The 14,188-nt window shown below is 40.1% G+C and overlaps 2 protein-coding genes across 2 annotated transcripts; both read right to left on the reverse strand.

Annotated features, from left to right (window-relative positions):
• Positions 1 to 12,796: 12,796 nt before the first annotated feature.
• Positions 12,797 to 13,225, reverse strand: LOC130957415 (uncharacterized). Its single transcript, XM_057884271.1, has one exon. It carries the CDS (start codon positions 13,223 to 13,225, stop codon positions 12,797 to 12,799), a length of 429 nt encoding a protein of 142 aa, XP_057740254.1.
• A 232-nt stretch (positions 13,226 to 13,457) lies between these two features.
• Positions 13,458 to 13,886, reverse strand: LOC130957416 (uncharacterized). The gene has a single exon (XM_057884272.1). The coding sequence runs from the start codon at positions 13,884 to 13,886 to the stop codon at positions 13,458 to 13,460; it is 429 nt and encodes a 142-aa protein (XP_057740255.1).
• Positions 13,887 to 14,188: the final 302 nt, after the last annotated feature.

Consider the following 14,188-nt stretch of genomic DNA (forward strand, 5'->3'; position numbering starts at 1 on the left):
TGGAGGCAGCCCGGAAGAGGCAAATTACAATGTTTTCGCCCCGAGGGATCGTGAATGTATATGCCATATAAACTTATCCTCTCCCCTGGTTTTTGACTGGCTATGGGTGTACAAACCCATGTTCACCACGTTAGGTGTTCGCCTTTCCTTTTCTCCTTTTGTCATGGCTCTCTTGAATCGATGTGACGTCGCCCCGTCACAACTTCATCCAAATAGCTGGGCTGCCATCCGTTGCTTTGAGATGGTATGTGAATACCTGGAGCTCCCGGCCCCGTTAATATATTTCTTTACCTCTTTTTACTCACAAACCCCACCCGAGAAGGCAAGCACCAAAAGGGCTACCTCTCCTTCTGGTCTGTCCAGAATTGGAAAATCTTTAGACTTTTCGAAGATTCTTTTCATGGCTTTAAAAGCATTTACTTCAAGGTTAGGCCAGCACAGGATTGCCACCCATTCTGGCTTACTCTTGAGGGTAAAAGATAGATTCCAACGTATTAGAGCTTTGACACCGGCTCTAATTATCTAATAAAAATGACCTGTGAGGGATTAGGTCAGCAAGGTTGGCAAATCGCCGATCTTTTGTTAGTGATTTTTGGCTCCAAAAGTTTTAATCCTCATCTGTTGATGGGCGACTGGGATGTCGGGCACGAATGCGTGGGTAAGGCCTGAACTTCATCATTATCTCGTTTTTCCAATTAATTTGTCCGTTTTGCTATCTTGAAACTTCTTGTTTTTCCGATTTTCTAATTTGGATTTTTCTTTTATTTTCTTGTAGTTGCTATGGCTGTTGGGAATACAACCATGTCTCGCTTGATGACCCACTTCTTCTCTGCGGAAGACAGCGATGATGACAGCTTAGCAACTTCTTCAGTTGAGCCCGAGTCCCAAGCCATTGGTGCAGGCAGCACTCAACCTTGTCTTTCTACCGAGGTGCCCCCTAAAAACCCCAAGGAGAATCCTACTGCCAACGAGGAAGACCCAGGTAAAGGGGTGCAGGTTGAGGATGATGCTGAGTTGACTATTATCACCAATCCAAAGAAGAGAAAAATAATCCCTGGCTTGGGAAAAGTTCTTACGATTATGGAGAAGAACTTTGATGTAGGGTACTTCATTGATTCCCAGCTTCTCCCGGGTATTGAGTTGTTCTTCTGAGATGAGGACTTGTTCGCACAGGTGGTGCACGAAATTGCAATCACACTTTTGCAATCCGCACAACTAACCAACAAGTGCACTGGGTCGTCCAAGTAATACGTTACGTGAGTAAGGGTTGATCCCACGGAGATTATTGGTTTGAAGCAAGCTATGTTTATTTTATTATTCTTAGTCAGGATTTCAATTAAAATTATCAGTTTGAATTATTAGAAAAATAAAAGAGCGTGAATTAATTACTTGTAATGTAGTAATGGAGAATATGTTGGAGTTTTGGAGATGCTTTGTCTTCTGAATTTCTATAATGTAATATTCCATCCATGGAAAAGTGCAAAGTTCCCTCCATGGCAAGCTGTATATAGGGTGTCACCATTGTCAGTGGCTACCTCCCATCCTCTCAGTGAAAACGGTCCAGATGCTCTGTCACAGCACGGCTAATCAGCTGTTGGTTCTCGATCATGTTGGAATAGGATCCATTGATCCTTTTGCGTTTGTCATCACGCCCAGCAATTGCGAGTTTGAAGCTCGTCGCAGCCATTCAATCCTTGAATCCTACTCGGAATACCACAGACAAGGTTTAGACTTTCCGGATCCTCAAGAGTGGCCGCCATCAATTCTAGCTTATACCACGAAGATTCTGATTAAGGAATTTAAGAGAAGCTTATTCAATCTGATGTAGAACGGAGGTGGTTGTCAGGCACACGTTCATGGATTGAGGAAGGTGATGAGTGTCACGGATCATCACCTTCTTCATAATTAAATGCGAATGAACATCTTAGATGGGAACACACACGTTTGAATGGAGAAATAAAAACAATTGCATTAATTCATCGAGACGCTACAGAGTTCCTCACCCCCAACAATGGAGTTTAGAGACTCATGCTGCCAAGGAATATAAAATCCAGTTCTATAGACGTCATAAGATGCAAAGTAAATCTCTAAAAGTTGTTTAAATAGTAAACTAGTAACCTAGGTTTACAGAAAATGAGTAAACTATGATAGATAGTGCAGAAATCCACTTCTGGGGCCCACTTGGTGTGTGCTGGGGCTGAGACTTAAGCTTCTCACGTGCCTGGGGCTGTTTTGGGCGTTCAACGCTAGGTTGTAACCTGTTTCTGGCGTTGAACTCCAGCTTGTAACCTGTTTCTGGCGCTGGATGCCAGACAGCAGCATGATACTGGCGTTGAACGCCAGTTTACGTCATCTATCTTCATGCAAAGTATGAACTATTATATATTGCTGGAAAGCCCTGGATGTCTACTTTCCAAAGACATTGAGAGCGCGCCAATTGGACTCTTGTAACTCCAGAAAATCCATTTCGAATGCAGGGAGGTTAGAATCCAGCAGCATCAGCAGTCCTTTTTCAGCCTAACTCATATTTTTGTTCAGCTCCCTCAATTTCAGCCAGAAAATACCTGAAATCACAGAAAAACACAAAAACTCATAGTAAAGTCCAGAAATATGATTTTTGCCTAAAAACTAATAATATTCTACTAAAAACTAATTAAAACATGCTAAAATCTACATGAAATTACCCCCAAAAAGCGTATAAAATATCCGCTCATCACAACACCAAACTTAAACTGTTGCTTGTCCCCAAGCAACTAGATGAATAAAATAGGATAAAAAGAATTTAAGGAGTAATAAAATCTCCGAGTTTTAAGTGCAGCTCAGATTCTAATTTAGATGAGCGGGGCTAGTACGTTTTTGTTTCTGAACAGTTTTGGCATCTCCCTTTATCCTTTGAAATTCAGAATGATTAGCATCCATAGGAACTCAGAATTCAGATAGTATTATTGATTCTCCTAGTGTAGTATGTTGATTCTTGAACATAGTTACTTTATGAGTCTTGGCCGTGGCCCTAAGCACTTTGTTTTCCAGTATTACCACCGGATACATAAATGCCACAGACACATGACTGGGTGAACCTTTTCAGATTGTGACTCAGCTTTGCTAAAGTCCCCAGTTAGAGGTGTCCAGAGCTCTTAAGCACACTCTTTTTGCTTTGGATCACGACTTTAACCACTCAGTCTCAAGCTTTTTACTTGGACCTGCATGCCACAAGCACATGGTTAGGGACAACTTGATTTAGCCGCTTAGGCCTGGATTTACTTCCTTGGGCCCTCCTATCCATTAATGCTCAAAGCCTTTGATCCTTTTTACCCTTGCCTTTTGGTTTTAAGGGCTATTGGCTTTTTCTGCTTACTTTTTCTTTCTCTTTTTTTTCTTCTTTTTTTTTACTGCTTTTTTCTTGCTTCAAGAATCAATTTCATGATTTTTCAGATCATCAATAACATTTCTCTTGTTCATCATTCTTTCAAGAGCCAACAATTTTAACATTCATAAAATTTAATATCAAAAATATGCACTGTTCAAGCATTCATTCAGAAGACAAAAAGTATTGCCACCACATATAAATAATTAGAATTTTCCTTATTAAGAACTCGAAAAAAATTAAATTGCCTCTTTATTCTACAAATCTACTATTTTATTCATGTTTGATGATGATGAGAAAAATAAATTATAACTTAATTGGAAATAAAATCAAAATAGACATGCTAATTACTACTACTCCTATATAACTTCTAAGGTAAATTTCTATAATAATACTATCACAGAGTTAAAGCTTAAAATTAGAACTTAACAACCTGTATTTTGGGAAGTAGATGTTCCTCTAGTCTGTGGGGTGCTTGGTCCTTCAAGGAATAGCTTCTGACGCTTTAGTTCCTTCAGTTCACATCCTTGCTCTTTCTGTTCCCTTAGGTGCCATGATCTTGATGAGTTTTAGCTCAGTGATCATGGCAAATCTCACCAAACTTAGAGGTTTGCTTGTCCTCAAGTAAAAGAAAGGAAAGGAGAGGAATAGAGGGAGAGGCAATTTCGAAATTCAAAAGATATGATGAGTTGAAAAAGATTTGAAAAAGATTTGGATTGGAAAAAGATTTGTGTTTATGAATTAAGATACATTTGACAATTTTGAAAAAGGAATTTTAGAAATTAGTGATTTTAGAAATTAGGATTAAAATTTTTTGGAATTGAAGGATGATATTTTAAAACATGTTTATGCAATAAATTATGAATTGAAACATAAAAATTAGAAAATTTGTGAAGAAAAATGAATTTTACCTCCTCCTCACCATTCTGGCGTTAAAACGCCCAAATGCTGCTTGTTTTGGGTGTTTAACGCCCAATTGGTGCTTCTCCTGGGCGTTCAACGCCCAGCTGTTGCTTCTTTCTGGCGTTGAACGCCTAGAAGGTGCTTCTTTCTGGCGTTAAACGCCCAGGACGCTGTCAATCTGGCGTTAAACGCCTAGAAGGTGCTTCTTTCTGGCGTTCAACGCCCGGAAGATGCTCCTTTCTGGCGTTTAACGCCCAGATGGCTACCCTTACTGGCATTGAACGCCTAGTGGGTGCTTCTTTTGGGCGTTCAACGTCCAAAATGTTTCTTACTGGCTTTTTCACGCCAGTGAGCTTCCAAATTCCCTTGTAACTCTGTGAATCCAATCAATTGCTATTTTATCTTTTGAAGATACTTTGACATATACCTGTAAAAATTAATTAGCAAAAACAAATAAAATTAAATTTTGTGAATGGCTGGGTTGCCTCCCAGCAAGCGCTTCTTTATTGTCCTTAGCTGGACAGTGAGCTCTCATGGAGTCTCACAGATAATCAGAGCAAGGTTGGGACCTTCCAACATCAAACTTAGAGTTTGAATGTCGGGGTTCAACACCAAACTTAGAGTTTGGTTGTGGCCTCCCAACACCAAACTTAGAGTTGGACTGTGGGGGCTTTGGTTGACTCTGCAGTGAGAGAAGCTTTTCATGCTTCCTCTCCATGGTTACAAAAGGAGAACCTTGTGTCTTATAGTTTGCAATGTCTGCAAACCACAGAGCTTCCTGAACAGCAAACAATTGCTCATCCGGAAAGGTTTCAGAGATCTCAGTAGGAGGGAGGGATGCTCCTGCTACTGGTTCTATCCGGGACAGGTGATCAGCTACTTGATTCTCTGTTCCTTTTCTGCCTCTTATTTCTATATCAAACTCTTGCAGAAGCAACACCCATCTTATGAGCCTGGGCTTTGAATCCTGCTTTGTGAGTAGATATTTAAGAGCAGCATGGTTAGTGTACACAATCACTTTTGATCCTACTAAGTAGGATCTAAACTTGTCAATGGCATAAACCACTGCAAGTAATTCTTTTTCTGTGGTTATGTAATTTTTCTGGGCATCATTTAAAACACTGCTAGCATAATAAATGACATGCAGAAGCTTGTTATGCCTCTGTCCTAATACTGCACCAATGGTATGGTCACTGGCATCACACATTAGTTCAAAGGGTAATGTCCAGTCTGGTGCAGAAATAACTGGTGCTGTGACCAGCTTAGCTTTCAGGGTCTCAAACACCTGCAGACACTTTGTGTCAAACACAAATGGCATGTCAACAGCTAGTAGATTGCTCAGAGGTTTTGCAATTTTTGAAAAATCCTTTATAAACCTCCTATAGAATCCTGCATGCACCAGAAAGCTTCTGATTGCCTTAACATTGGCAGGTGGTGGTAATTTTTCAATTACTTCAACTTTAGCTTGATCCACCTCTATTCCCTTGTTTGAAATTTTATGCCCAAGGACAATCCCTTCAGTCACTATAAAGTGATATTTTTCCCTGTTTAAAACTAGGTTGGTCTCTTGGCATCTTTTCAGAACAAGTGCTAAATGGTTAAGGCAGGAGCTGAATGAGTCTCCAAATACTGAAAAGTCATCCATGAAGACTTCCAGAAACTTCTCTACCATATCAGAGAAGATAGAGAGCATGCACCTTTGAAAGGTTGCAGGTGCATTGCACAAGCCAAATGGCATCCTTCTGTATGCAAATACTCCAGAGGGGCATGTGAATGCCATTTTCTCTTGATCCTGAGGATCTACTGCAATTTGATTATAACCTGAATATCCATCCAGGAAGCAGTAGTATTCATGACCTGCTAGTCTTTCTAGCATCTGGTCTATGAATGGTAAAGGAAAATGATCCTTTCTGGTGGCTGTATTGAGCCTTCTATAATCAATACACATACGTCACCCTGTAACTGTTCTTGTAGGAACCAGTTCATTTTTTTCATTGTGAACCACTGTCATGCCTCCCTTCTTAGGGACGACTTGGACAGGGCTTACCCAGGGGCTATCAGAAATAGGATAAATAATCCCAGCCTCTAGTAATTTAGTGACCTCCTTCTTCACAACTTCCTTCATGGCTGGATTCAGCCGCCTTTGTGGTTGGACCACTGGCTTGGCGTCACCTTCCAATAGGATCTTGTGCATGCATCTGGCTGCGCTAATGCCCTTAGGATCACTGATGGACCACCCAAGAGCTGTCTTGTGTGTCCTTAGCACTTGAATTAGTGCTTCCTCTTCCTGTGGCTCTAAGGTAGAGCTTATGATTACAAGAAAGGTATCACCTTCTCCCAGAAATGCATATTTCAGGGATGGTGGTAATGGTTTGAGCTCGGGTTTGGGAGGTTTCTCCTCTTCCTGAGGGATTTTCAGAGGTTCTATTATTCTCTCTGATTCCTCCAAATCAGGCTGAACATCTTTAAAGATGTCCTTTAGCTCTGATTCGAGACTCTCAGCCATATTGACCTCTCTTACCAGAGAGTCAATGATATCAACACTCATGCAGTCATCTGGGGTGTCTGGATGTTGCATGGCTTTGGCAACATTCAACTTGAACTTCTCCTCATTGACTCTCAGGGTTACTTCCCCTTTTTGGACGTCAATGAGGGTTCGGCCAGTTGCTAGGAAAGGTCTTCCTAGAATGAGAGTTGCACTCTTGTGCTCCTCCATTTCCAGCACCACAAAGTCAGTAGGAAAGGCAAATGGCCCAACCTTGACAATAATGTCTTCAATCACGCCTGATGGGTATTTAATGGAGCCATCAGCAAGTTGAAGACAAATCCGGGTTGGTTTGACTTCTTCAGTCAAACCAAGCTTTGTGATAATAGATGCAGGTATTAAGTTGATACTTGCCCCAAGATCACATAGAGCCTGCTTGGTACAAGTACCCTCTAATGTGCATGGTATCATAAAGCTTCCGGGATCTTTAAGCTTCTCAGGTAAGCTTTCCAGGATAACTGCACTGCATTCTTCAGTGAGGTAAACTTTTTCAGTTTCCCTCCAATCCTTCTTATGACTTAAGATCTCTTTCATGAACTTGGCATAAGAGGGTATTTGCTCAAGTGCTTCTGCAAACGGAATCTTTATTTCAAGAGTCCTGAGATAGTCTGCAAAGCGGGCAAATTGCTTATCCTATTCCGCTTGGCGGAGTATTTGAGGATAAGGCATTTTGGCTTTGTATTCCTCAACCTTAGTTGCTGCAGGTTTATTACCTGTAGAAGTGGGTTGGGAAGCCCTTTTAGAAGGGTTGTTATCAGCACTTGTATGTGACTGATCTCCCACTGGCGTTTGAATGCCAGGGGTGGAAGCTGGAGTGGCGTTAGACGCCAACTCCTTATCTGTTACTGTCGTCCGAACGCCAGAACTGTGCTCCCTTTAGGCGTTCAACGCCGGATTCATGCTTGTTTCTGGCGTTGAATGCCAGGAATGAGCATGGTCTAGGCGTTCAGCGCCAGCATTATTCCTCTCTGGGCTCTGATTGTCCTCAGAGGGATTTTGAGTAGCCATTTGTTCATTTCTTGGCTTCCTGCTGCTTTGAAGTGAGGTATTTAATGTTTTCCCACTTCTTAATTGAACTGCTTGGCATTCTTCTGTTATTTGTTTTGACAGTTGCTTTTCTGTTTGCTTTAACTGTACTTCCATATTCCTGTTAGCCATTCTTGTTTCCTGTAGTATTTCCTTGAATTCGGCTAGCTGCTGAGTTAGAAAGTCTAATTGCTGATTGAATTCATTAGCCTGATCTACATGACTGAGTTCAACAGTTACTGTTTTAGCTTCTTCTTTCATGGAAGATTCACTGCTTAGGTACAGATGCTGATTTCTGGCAACTGTATCAATAAGCTCTTGAGCTTCTTCAATTGTTTTTCTCCTATGTATAGATCCACCAGCTGAGTGATCTAGAGAAATCTGAGCTTTTTCTGTAAGCCCATAGTAGAAGATGTCTAATTGCACCCACTCTGAAAACATCTCAGAGGGGCATTTTCTTAGCATCTCTCTGTATCTCTCCCAGGCATCATAAAGGGATTCATTATCTCCTTGTTTGAAGCTTTGGATGCTTAGCCTTAGCTGTGTCATCCATTTTGGAGGAAAATAGTGATTCAGGAATTTTTCTGACAGCTGTTTCCATGTCTTTATGCTGTTCTTAGGTTGGTTATTTAACCACCTCTTAGCTTGATCTTTTACAGCAAATGGAAACAGTAATAATCTGTAGAAATCTTGATCTACTTCCTTATCATGTACTGTGTCAGCAATTTGTAAAAATTGTGCCAGAAACTCTGTAGGTTCTTCATGTGGAAGACCGGAATACTGGCAGCTTTGCTGCACCATGATAATGAGCTAAGGATTCAACTCAAAGCTACTAACTCCAATGGGGGGTATACAGATACTGCTCCCATATGAAGCAGTAGTGGGGTTAGCATATGACCCCAGAATCCTCCTGGACTGCTCATTTCTACTTAGTTCCATGATGGAGCAAGGGAGATGGTATAGATGTTGATATTGTCTATTTTATTATAAGAATAATTTTCGAAATAATAAAATAAGACAAAAACCGAAATAAAAATAAAATCAATAAAGAAAGAAAATTAAAAATTAAAATTTATAAAAATTTGAAAAAGCTTATGAAGATTTTCAAAAAATTTGATGAAAAAGAGAAAGTGGTTAGGATATTTTTGAAAAAGGTAATAAAATATATATTAAAAATATCTTTTTTTTAAAACTTAAAAAGATAAGAATTGAAAAATTTTGAGATTGAAATTTGAATTTTTATATAAAAATTTCGAAAATATAGTTTAAAATTAGTTAGAAAAGATATATTATTTTTTGAATTTTGAATTTTATGATGAAAGAGAAAAACACATAAAAGACACAAGACTTAAAATTTTTAGATCTAATGCTCCTTATTTTCGAAAATTTTGGAGGAAAAACACCAAGGAACACCAAACTTAAAAATTTTAAGATCAAAACACAAGAAAGACTCAAGAACACCTTGAAGATTCACAAGAACACCAAGAACAAAAGAAAGAACACCAAACTTAAAATTTTTAGAAGACTTTAATAAAATTTTCGAAAATTATGAAAAGATTAACAAGAAAACACCAAACTTAAAGTTTGGCACAAGATTAAATCAAGAAAAATTATTTTTGAAAAAAGATTTTAAAAAGAAGATGCCCAATTGTCAAGAACATAGACCAACGCTCTAGCCAATTGAGAGTAAATGTAACACTTGTTCTAAATAGGTATATTCCTTTTTGAAGATTAATGCTTTAAAAAGAACACAAGTGAAACAAGAAAAGACACAGAACAAGAAAAATTAAAGATCAAACAAGAAAAGTAAACAAGAACAACTTGAAGATCAAGGAAGAACAAAGAACACTAATACGAAAATTTTAAAGAAAAATATAAAATATGCAATTGACATCAAACTTATAACAAGACACTAGACTCAAAGAAAAATAAAAAAATTAATAAAGAAAAATAATATTTTTGAAAAGAAAATAAAAGACTCTGATCCAATTGCCAAAATCTTCCTAATCTAAGAAATAAAATAAACCTTTAGTTGTTCAAACTCGAACAATCCCCGGCAACGGCGCCAAAAACTTGGTGCACGAAATTGCAATCACACTTTTGCAATCCGCACAACTAACCAGCAAGTGCACTGGGTCGTCCAAGTAATACTTTACGTGAGTAAGGGTCGATCCCACGGAGATTATTGGTTTGAAGCAAGCTATGTTTATTTTATTATTCTTAGTCAGGATTTCAATTAAAATTATCAGTTTGAATTATTAGAAAAATAAAAGAGCGTGAATTAATTACTTGTAATGTAGTAATGGAGAATATGTTGGAGTTTTGGAGATGCTTTGTCTTCTGAATTTCTGTAATGTAATATTCCATCCATGGAAAAGTGCAAAGTTCCCTCCATGGCAAGCTGTATGTAGGGTGTCACCATTGTCAGTGGCTACCTCCCATCCTCTCAGTGAAAACGGTCCAGATGCTCTGTCACAGCACGGCTAATCAGCTGTTGGTTCTCGATCATGTTGGAATAGGATCCATTGATCCTTTTGCGTTTGTCATCACACCCAGCAATCGCGAGTTTGAAGCTCGTCACAGCCATTCAATCCTTGAATCCTACTCGGAATACCACAGACAAGGTTTAGACTTTCCGGATCCTCAAGAGTGGCCGCCATCAATTCTAGCTTATACCACGAAGATTCTGATTAAGGAATCTAAGAGAAGCTCATTCAATCTGATGTAGAACGGAGATGGTTGTCAGGCACACGTTCATGGATTGAGGAAGGTGATGAGTGTCACAGATCATCACCTTCTTCATAATTAAGCGCGAATGAACATCTTAGATGGGAACACACACGTTTGAATGGAGAAATAAAAACAATTGCATTAATTCATCGAGACGCTGCAGAGCTCCTCACCCCCAACAATGGAGTTTAGAGACTCATGCTGCCAAGGAATATAAAATCCAATTCTATAGACGTCATAAGATGCAAAGTAAATCTCTAAAAGTTGTTTAAATAGTAAACTAGTAACCTAGGTTTACAGAAAATGAGTAAACTATGATAGATAGTGCAGAAATCCACTTCTGGGGCCCACTTGGTGTGTGCTGGGGCTGAGACTTAAGCTTCTCACGTGCCTGGGGCTGTTTTGGGCGTTCAACGCCAGGTTGTAACCTGTTTCTAGCGTTGAACTCCAGCTTGTAACCTGTTTCTGGCGCTGGACGCCAGACAGCAGCATGATACTAGCGTTGAACGCCAGTTTACGTCATCTATCTTCGCGCAAAGTATGAACCATTATATATTGCTAGAAAGTCCTGGATGTCTACTTTCCAACGCCGTTAAGAGCGCGCCAATTAGACTCTTGTAGCTCCAGAAAATCCATTTCGAGTGCAGGGAGGTCAGAATCCAACAACATCAGCAGTCCTTTTTCAGCCTAACTCAGATTTTTGCTCAGCTCCCTCAATTTCAGCCAGAAAATATCTGAAATCACAGAAAAACACACAAACTCATAGTAAAGTCCAGAAATATGATTTTTGCCTAAAAACTAATAATATTCTACTAAAAACTAATTAAAACATGCTAAAATCTACATGAAATTACCCCCAAAAAGCGTATAAAATATCCGCTCATCAACAGGCCAGGTGGACTTACCAAAGGATGTTAAAAACTTGAAGGTCAAGCTTGTATTGGCGCAAGGTCAAGTCTTGAAGGAGAAACTTAGGATTGCCCAGAAGGATGTTACCAACTTGAAGGCCAAAGAAGAATCTCTTAAGATCCGACTTGTCGACGAAGAGAGAAAATCCAGGGAGAACGCTGTCGAGATCAATCGGTTGGTCGAACGTAACCTTTCACTTTCCCGTGATCTCAACACTGCCCGTGGTCAGGTCATCATGGCAGAGGGGAAAGTGAAGGAGTTGGAGGAGAAGCTTGCTGAGGCCAAGAGGACGACCGATCTTGCTAAACAGGAGGCCTTAGTGATGAAGAAAAAGAATAAAGAGATTGTCAAGGACACCCAAGAAACTATCCAAGCTACCGAAGAGGCGATCAAAGATCAAGTCTCCCTCCTCACTCCTGACTTTGACACCTTGGCCATTGGAGCTTTCAAGATGATCCAAGATGGAAAGATTGTTGATATCCCGAGGAAGTGAAGAGCTACATAACTTGTACTTTTCTTTTATATCTGTTATACTCTTTCAACTAATGGGCCGATGTGATACCCTCTTTTTGTAGCGAGAAATTTATTTTCTTGCTTTCTTGCTAGGCCGTTGTTATGACCTTTATGTTTAAAACAAGTTTTAGCTTGTTACCGGGCCGATATGGTGCCATTCCGAACTACCATTTTAATGCTTTTGATTCTTGGAATCATTCTTGTCACTTTAGGTAGTTATATGTCTTTTACTTATTTATTGGATATTCGCTCGTTGTGGTGTCGTGGTGCTTGGGGTGATTACTCCCGAGCTTCTATTTTTACAACTTGATGAAAATTAACGAGAATAAATTTAATCAATTCGCTGTTAATAATGGGCCTCATCAAAATCCCTCACCGCTATCTTGCATAGAGGGCTAGGGAAAAGAGTGCCTCCTTTATGATGACCATATGAAAATACAGGAGTTCTTTGTAACAAGTATTTTCAAAGAACAAAAAGCATCTAACAAAGGAATGGTAAAGTAAAGGGTGGCAATAAATTGAAATAGGGGTGAAGAATAACCGTCAAGTCGGGATGTTGGCCTTTAAAAGTAAAATATCTTCAACTTTGCCACATTCCAAGTTTTTAGAACCTCTTTCCTATCCAACCGCTCTAGTTTATAGGCGCATTTTCTGAGAACTTCTCTTACCCTTTATGGTCCTTCCCAATTGGCTTCTAGCTTGCCTTCTCCTGGAGTTAATGGGCTAATGTCGTTATGCTGCAACACTAGATCACCCTCTTTAAAGCTCCTATTTAGAACCTTGCGATTGTAACGCAAGGCTATCCTCTATTTCAATGCCGCTTCCGACAAGTGGGTCATCTCCCTTGTTTCGTCAATTAAGTCTTTTTCAATCGCTTCACTACCTCCACCTAGGATCAACCTTGGACTTGGTTCTCTAATCTCCATAGGGATAATCGCGTCAACACTGTAGGTAAGCCATAAAGGTGTCTCCCTGGTGGAGAATTGCGGCGTTGTCCTATAGAACCATAAAACAGAGGCCAACTTGTTAGCCCAAGAGCCCTTTCTTTGGTCAAGATACTTCTTTAATCCACTAAGGATAATTTTTTTTGCTGCCTTGGATTGCTCGTTACTCTGGGGGTGTTCCACCGAGGAAAATTTCTTCTTGATCTCTAATCCAGTTAAGAACTCCCCAAACTTCTTATCGGAAAATTGTGTCCCATTGTCCGAGACCACAACCTCCGGTATTCCAAACATAGCGATGACTTGCCTCCAGAGAAATTTTTGACAATTTGCAGAGGATATCCAACCGCTCTAGCTTATAGGCGCATTTTCTGAGAACTTCTCTTACCCTTTATGGTCCTTCCCAATTGGCTTCTAGCTTGCCTTCTCCTGGAGTTAATGGGCCAATGTCGTTATACTGCACCACTAGATCACCCTCTTCAAAGCTCCTATTTAGAACCTTGCGATTGTAACGCAAGGCTATCCTCTATTTCAATGCCGCTTCCGACAAGTGGGTCATCTCCCTTGTTTCGTCAATTAAGTCTTTTTCGATCGCTTCACTACCTCCACCTAGGATCAACCTTGGACTTGGTTCTCTAATCTCCATAGGGATAACCGCGTCAACACTGTAGGTAAGCCATAAAGGTGTCTCCCTGGTGAAGAATTGCGGCGTTGTCCTATAGAACCATAAAACAGAGGCCAACTCGTTAGCCCAAGAGCCCTTTCTTTGGTCAAGATGCTTCTTTAATCCACTAAGGATAATTTTTTTAGCTGCCTTGGATTGCTCGTTACTCTGGAGGTGTTCCACCGAGGAAAATTTCTTCTTGATCTCTAATCCAGTTAAGAACTCCCCAAACTTCTTATCAGAAAATTGTGTCCCATTGTCCGAGACCACAACCTCCGGTATTCCAAACATAGCGATGACTTGCCTCCAAAGAAATTTTTGACAAATTGCAGAGGATATGCTAGCTAATAGCTCCACCTCCATCCACTTCATGTAATAAACAATGGCCACAATGAGGTACTTGACTTGTCCTAGGGGCTACCAGGAACGGCCCCAAGAGGTTGATTCCCTACTGGGAAAAAGGTCGGAAAGCCATCAAGGAACTTAACTCTTCTGCTAGGGCCTTGTGGAAATTCTCATTCTCATGGCATTTCTTGCATTTCATTAAGAACACCTGGGCATCTGCCATCATCGCAGGCCAATAATACTCGGCT

The sequence above is a fragment of the Arachis stenosperma genome, chromosome 10 (assembly GCF_014773155.1).
Source record: "Arachis stenosperma cultivar V10309 chromosome 10, arast.V10309.gnm1.PFL2, whole genome shotgun sequence".
Lineage (NCBI taxonomy): Eukaryota > Viridiplantae > Streptophyta > Magnoliopsida > Fabales > Fabaceae > Arachis > Arachis stenosperma.

Bases quoted from the DNA above. Each gene is read 5' to 3' on its own strand.
- LOC130957415 (XM_057884271.1), bottom strand. From the start codon at position 13,225: ATGTTTGGAATACCGGAGGTTGTGGTCTCGGACAATGGGACACAATTT.
- LOC130957416 (XM_057884272.1), bottom strand. From the start codon at position 13,886: ATGTTTGGAATACCGGAGGTTGTGGTCTCGGACAATGGGACACAATTT.